The sequence below is a fragment of the Piliocolobus tephrosceles genome, chromosome 15 (assembly GCF_002776525.5).
Source record: "Piliocolobus tephrosceles isolate RC106 chromosome 15, ASM277652v3, whole genome shotgun sequence".
Lineage (NCBI taxonomy): Eukaryota > Metazoa > Chordata > Mammalia > Primates > Cercopithecidae > Piliocolobus > Piliocolobus tephrosceles.
In genome coordinates this window covers 90763960-90769946 of record NC_045448.1, presented here as the reverse complement: position 1 = coordinate 90769946, position 5987 = coordinate 90763960, and the positions used below count along the sequence as shown (strand labels likewise).

The following is a 5987-nucleotide window of genomic DNA, read 5'->3' as shown; positions in this document are numbered from 1 at the left end:
GGGCCGCGGCCGGGCCCTTCCTGCAGCCGCCACCCGCCGCCGGCACCTTCGGCTGCGCTCAGCGGCCCTTCGCGCAGCCCGCGCCCGCCGCGCCCGCGTCGCCCGCCGCGCCCGCGGGGCCCGGGGAACTGGGCTGGCTGTCCATGGCCAGCCGCGAGGACCTGATGAAGATGGTGCGGCCGCCCTACTCGTATTCGGCGCTTATCGCCATGGCCATTCAGAGCGCGCCCGAGCGCAAGCTCACGCTTAGCCACATTTACCAGTTCGTCGCCGACAGCTTCCCCTTCTACCAGCGCAGCAAGGCCGGCTGGCAGAACTCCATCCGCCACAACCTGTCGCTCAACGACTGCTTCAAGAAGGTGCCCCGCGACGAAGACGACCCAGGTGAGGGCCGCCGGCAGGTGCTTTCCAGCCGGGGAGGGTGGACGCGGGGCGCGAGGGTCGGCGCCGAGGTCGGTGTGCGGCTGGAAGATCTGCCAGGAGTCTTCTTGTCCAGGCTGCGGGTGGGAGCGGGTGGAGAAATAACCACCCAACCCGGAGGACAAAGGGAAGGAGCAGGGGATCTTCGGGAGGAAGACTCAGTGAGAAAGGAGCTTGACCTTTACATCCACTCGCAGAGGCCAGCCAATTAGAGAAACGAAAAAAATCTGTATCCCAGAACAGGAGGCTACCCCTGGGTGGTGTTTATCAGGCCTTTTGAAGGGAGGGTCTACTTACAAGTAAGCTCTCAAATAAGGGATTTTATAAAGGGATCCACGTGAGCTGGGATTTCCATCACGTTTCGCAGAAGACGCGATGGGAGAACTGGGGGCCAGCCCGGCTGTCCCTAGGTGCACTTCCTCCTCATCGGGTTCCAGAGAGGCTCACTGTGTCCTGAATAGTACGGTGCCTACCTCTAGAGATAGTGGCACGGGCATCATGAGACGGGAGTCTCGAATGGAACAACTTTAGCAGGGAGGTCCTGCAAATTGCAGTTTGGGTACCTTAACTAGTTAGAAATTTAGAAATGAAGATCCCAAATTTGCTGCGGTTTTGGTCTAAGCCCAGTTGCTCCTGGAGTGAGGAGGTCTGTGTTACAGTGGAGTGAGTGTTGCCTGCTCTGAGCGGTGGAGGTGGAGAAATGATTAACAAGAAGAGAGAAACGGGATCCTACTTGAGGTTTTCAGAAGGAACCCAGAACAAGGAAAGGGGAAGGGGGTTGTGATAGAAAAAAGAGAAGAGGGATGAAACCATTTTAGTTGCACATTACAGAGATCCAGGATTTTGTGTAAATTACGTGAATATTCTGGAGCTCAGAATGAGCTCATCCCTGAAGTCACTGTAGAGCACCACTGTCCAAGGGAAATACAATGCAAACTAAATAATCCAAAATATTGTTTCAACGTATAACAAATATGAAAATGACTAATGAGATTCTTTGTTATTTTCTCGGTACTAAGTCTTCAAAATCCCATGTGTATTTTACACTACATCTTAATTTGGACTAGCCATACTTCAGGTGCCCAATAGTCGTGTGTGGCTAGTGGCTACCGTATTGGGCAGGGTATGCAGTTCTAGAAGATGCATCCTCTTGATTTGGCTTTTGTACCACCCAAGATTATCATGTAAATTGTCATGTAAACTTTTCTGGACTTTATCCTAAAAGTTCAAGGGTCTATGGCTAGTTTTTTTGTCAAAAAAGTTGGTACCAATGTGGCACAATATACATATCCAGATAGGTGGAGATATTATTGAAATTGTAGTTATAGGCCGGGCGCGGTGGCTCAAGCCTGTAATCCCAGCACTTTGGGAGGCCGAGACGGGCGGATCACGAGGTCAGGAGATCGAGACCATCCTGGCTAACATGGTGAAACCTCGTCTCTACTAAAAATACAAAAAAAACTAGCCGGGCGAGGTGGCAGGCGCCTGTAGTCCCAGCTACTCGGGAGGCTGAGGCAGGAGAATGGCGTAAAAATCCGGGAGGCGGAGCTTGCAGTGAGCTGAGATCAGGCCACCGCACTCCAGCCCGGGCGACGAGACTCTGCCTCAAAAAAAAAAAAAAAAAAAAAAAAAAAATTGTAGTTATATATGTATTTTTTTCCTGTAACTATTTGCAGAACATGGTTCAGTGGAGGCAGCCTAGCCCAGTGGTTAGTTAAGAATGCTGAGGGGTTTTTTGTTTGAGACAGTTTCATTCCTGTCATCCAGGCTAGAGTGCAGTGGCACGATCTCACTGCAACCTCTGCCTCACCAGCTCAAACAATTTTGCTTCCTTAGCCTCCCAAGTACCTGGGACTATGGGCGCATGCCAACGGTGCCCGGCTAATTTGTATTTTATGGAGAGATGGGCTTTCCCTGTGTTATCCAGGCTGGTCTTGAACTCCTGAGCTCAAGTGACCCACCCGTTTCGGCCTCCCATACTGCGAGGATTATAGGCGTGAGCCGCTGTGCCCTGCAAGAATGCTGAGTCTTTTAGCCATTCATAGTGGTATACTCCCTGTTGTAACAGCTACACTGGGAGGCTGAGGTGGGAGGATGGCTTCAGGCCAGGAGGTCAAGACTGCAGTGAACCAAGGTTATGCCACTGTACTCCAGCCTGGGTGACAGAGGGAGACCCTGTCTCAGAGAATATAAATAAATAAATAAATAATTTTTTAAAAAAATGCTGAGTCTGGAGCCAGCCTGTTTACATCCTGACTATCATGACTAACTAGGAGTATGACAAGTTACTTACCAGTCTGCACCCCAGTTCTCCTATCTGAAAAGTGGAAGCAATAATACTGTTGTATCGCCATAAAGCTGTGAGGAATAGCTGAGGTTATCCATCTGAGGCACTTACCACAAGATAAGCATTCTACAGCACTCTCAAACATCGGATTCTTGTTGCCAGAAGTGAAAAAAAAGTTTTTGGGAGATAAAATCCTCCAAGATGATAGATCTTTTCTACCTCACTTTTGGTAAATAGAACAAAACTAGCATTACATGCAGAAAAATGAGGCCCTGGTGTCTGAAATTTATTTGCCCAATGGGTGAAACATTTGCAGGATTTGTAGGGGCAGGTCCTGCCCAAAATGAGGAGGGGATGTAGATTCCAGGAGCTTCCTCATACTCAAAATTTATGCCATCCAATGCATAGTTAAAACAATTGCTCAGTAATAACTTTTTTGTCATTTTGAGATTGCCTTTCTCCAGTGGGGCATTTTTCTCAGAGGTGAAGAAGTATGCACTTTCAATGAATAATAATTATAAGTGCTGTTTTTGCACTGCTTACTGCGTGCCAGCTACTATGCTGATATAGTTAATCCTCACAGTCAATCCACTAAATTAGTACTATCCTTATCTCTATTTTATAAATAAAGAAAGGGAGGCTCAAATTATTATTATTATTTTTTTTTTTTAGACATCTCACTACGTTGGCCCAGTCTAAGGCTCAACTTTAAGTAGCATCAGGATTCCATGACTTTGCACGGTCATACAATTTGGATCTAGAATTAGTGAAGGTGTTACATGATTTAATTATAAGTGTCTCAGAAATGAAATTAGGTCTTCAGATTTAAGTAGTAGACACCACCAGGAGGAGGTAGAGGTGGCCAGAACATCTTTGTTCTGGATTTCTCTCTGAAGCAAAGAGTAACATTTTCCCCAAAAGAGGATTGGTTTGAATATTAGAGTGAATTGAGCATCTTTGTCAGCATCTAATGAGAGTCTGCTCTCCTCCTCCCAGAAATGAAGCTGAGTAAACAAGCATAAAATAGGTCCTTCTCTCACTTGGTTTTTCTCATCTTCTCAGGAAAGGGTAATTACTGGACTCTGGATCCGAACTGTGAGAAAATGTTTGACAACGGGAACTTCCGTCGGAAGCGAAAGCGCCGCTCTGAGGCCAGCAATGGCTCCACAGTGGCTGCGGGGACATCAAAGTCCGAAGAAGGGCTCTCCTCAGGATTGGGGTCTGGAGTGGGTGGGAAGCCAGAAGAAGAGAGCCCCTCCACTCTGCTGAGGCCTTCCCACTCCCCAGAGCCACCGGAGGGCACCAAGAGTACTGCCTCATCTCCTGGAGGACCCATGCTCACCTCCACCCCTTGTCTCAACACTTTCTTCAGCAGCCTCAGCTCCTTGAGTGTCAGCAGCAGTGTGAGTACCCAGCGGGCTCTCCCTGGCAGCCGCCACCTAGGGATCCAGGGGGCCCAGCTGCCCTCCAGCAGCATGTTCTCCCCGACCTCCATCTCAGAGGCCTCAGCAGACACCTTGCAACTGAGCAATAGCACCAGCAATAGCACCGGCCAGAGATCTTCCTATTACAGCCCTTTCCCTGCCAGCACCAGCGGGGGCCAAAGCAGCCCCTTCAGCAGCCCTTTCCACAACTTTAGCATGGTCAACAGCCTCATCTACCCCCGAGAGGGCTCTGAGGTGTAGAGCAGGCTCTCAGACTCGAGTATGCACACCTGAGGCGTGCACACATGCTGATGAGAATGTAGATTCCAAGTCAGTAGGTCTGGGGGAGGACCTGAGTTGTACGTTTCTGTCAAGTTCCTGGGTGATCTTGTGGTCCTGGTCCTTTGACCACACTTGGAGTAACAAGGGTGTAGTAGATAACTCTTTCTACAACCCAGCGAGCTTTTACAGTTTTCTCTGCATGTGGGCCTCTCCAGAGAGAAATCCGTTTCACTCTCTTCTGTGATAGGTAGCCTGTGAGCCCCGTGAGGGCGGGGACCACGTCTATTTTGCTTATCACTGTATGCCAGGATTGCAAGCTCAAATGTGTACAGACGGCTAAAAAAACATAAGCCAACGAAGTTACTGGGTGAGAAAACTAACATCAGTGGGCAACTGAAGCAGTAGAGGGTAGTTGGGACTGACTAACGGAAGGCTGCTGGGAACAGCTGGTTCTTTCTCTCTCCCATAGCAGCATTCTGATTTTTTTTTTTTTTTTTTTTTTTGACAAGAGTCTCGCTCTCTTGCCCAGACTGGAGTGCAGTGGCGCTGAACCTCCGCCTCCTGGGTTCAAGCAGTTCTCCTGCCTCAGTCTCCCGGGTAGCTGGGATTACAGGCGCCCGCCACCACACCCAGCTAATATTTTGTATTTTTAGTAGAGATGGGGTTTCGCCTTGTTGGCCAGGCTGGTCTCAAACTCCTGACCTCAGGTGATCCACCCGCCTCGGCCTCCCAAAGTGCTGGGATTACAGGGGTGAGCCACTGCACCCAGCCGACATTCTGATTTTTATAGAAGAGCCAGATATCTCAATTTTTATAGGAAACCTCCAACTTTGTGTCCTTTGCCTCTAAAGATTTTTTTTTTTTTTGATTGTTTATCATACTGTCCTAGGCAACATCACAAATCCTTGAGCTATGCATAGGCAGCTCACAAATCACCTCTGTCTGGTACATGGTATATTCTAATGGCAATAAAATGGCACAGGCAGCCCCGTGTGCCAGGCACTGTTCTAGGCACTTGTCATGTATTCATTCAATCCTCTCAGCAACCTTGGGTGGTGGGTATTATTACTACCCCTCATTTTCCAAGTAAGGGAAGTGAAATTCCAGGATGTTAGGTCATTTTGTCTATTTTGATCATCACTGTATACCAGGATTGCAAGCTCAAATGTGCACAGGTGGCCAAAAAAAAAGTTGTGACCACTTTCCAAGGTGAGACTGATAGTAAACTAGAGCCAGGATCAGACCCAGACAGTCTGGTTCCAGAGCTGGTACTTGTAACTTCTGTGTTCTGCTTCCTACAAAACCGAGAAACTAGCCTCCATAGCCAGTTATAAGTATGTAGAAGGAAAGAATGGAGCTAGATGTCATTTGACCAAAGATTCTAGTTGAAAATAAAAGTCATCTGGTGCGTTCCCCCTGGGCAGCACCTCTGAATCCTGCTGTCATAGTCCAAGATCTGGGGTGACCACTGTCCTATTTTGTAATGGTTAGCCTGGCATCCTCTCCCTTTTAGCTTGTATCCTGGGTGTTTCCTTTTCTAACAAAGTATTATTAGAATTTTATTAAAAATAGCT

General features: G+C 48.3%; 1 protein-coding gene across 1 annotated transcript in view; it reads left to right on the top strand.

The window, feature by feature from the left end:
• The window catches only part of FOXI3 (forkhead box I3), a 5006-nt gene extending 614 nt beyond the window's left edge, over window positions 1-4392 (top strand). The window contains exons 2-3 of the mRNA XM_031934164.1: window positions 1-384; window positions 3770-4392. The exon at window positions 1-384 is cut by the window's left edge and continues 44 nt beyond it. Coding sequence (XP_031790024.1) covers window positions 1-384; window positions 3770-4392 — 1007 coding nt within the window. The remainder of the gene's footprint in view (window positions 385-3769) is intronic.
• Window positions 4393-5987: the final 1595 nt, after the last annotated feature.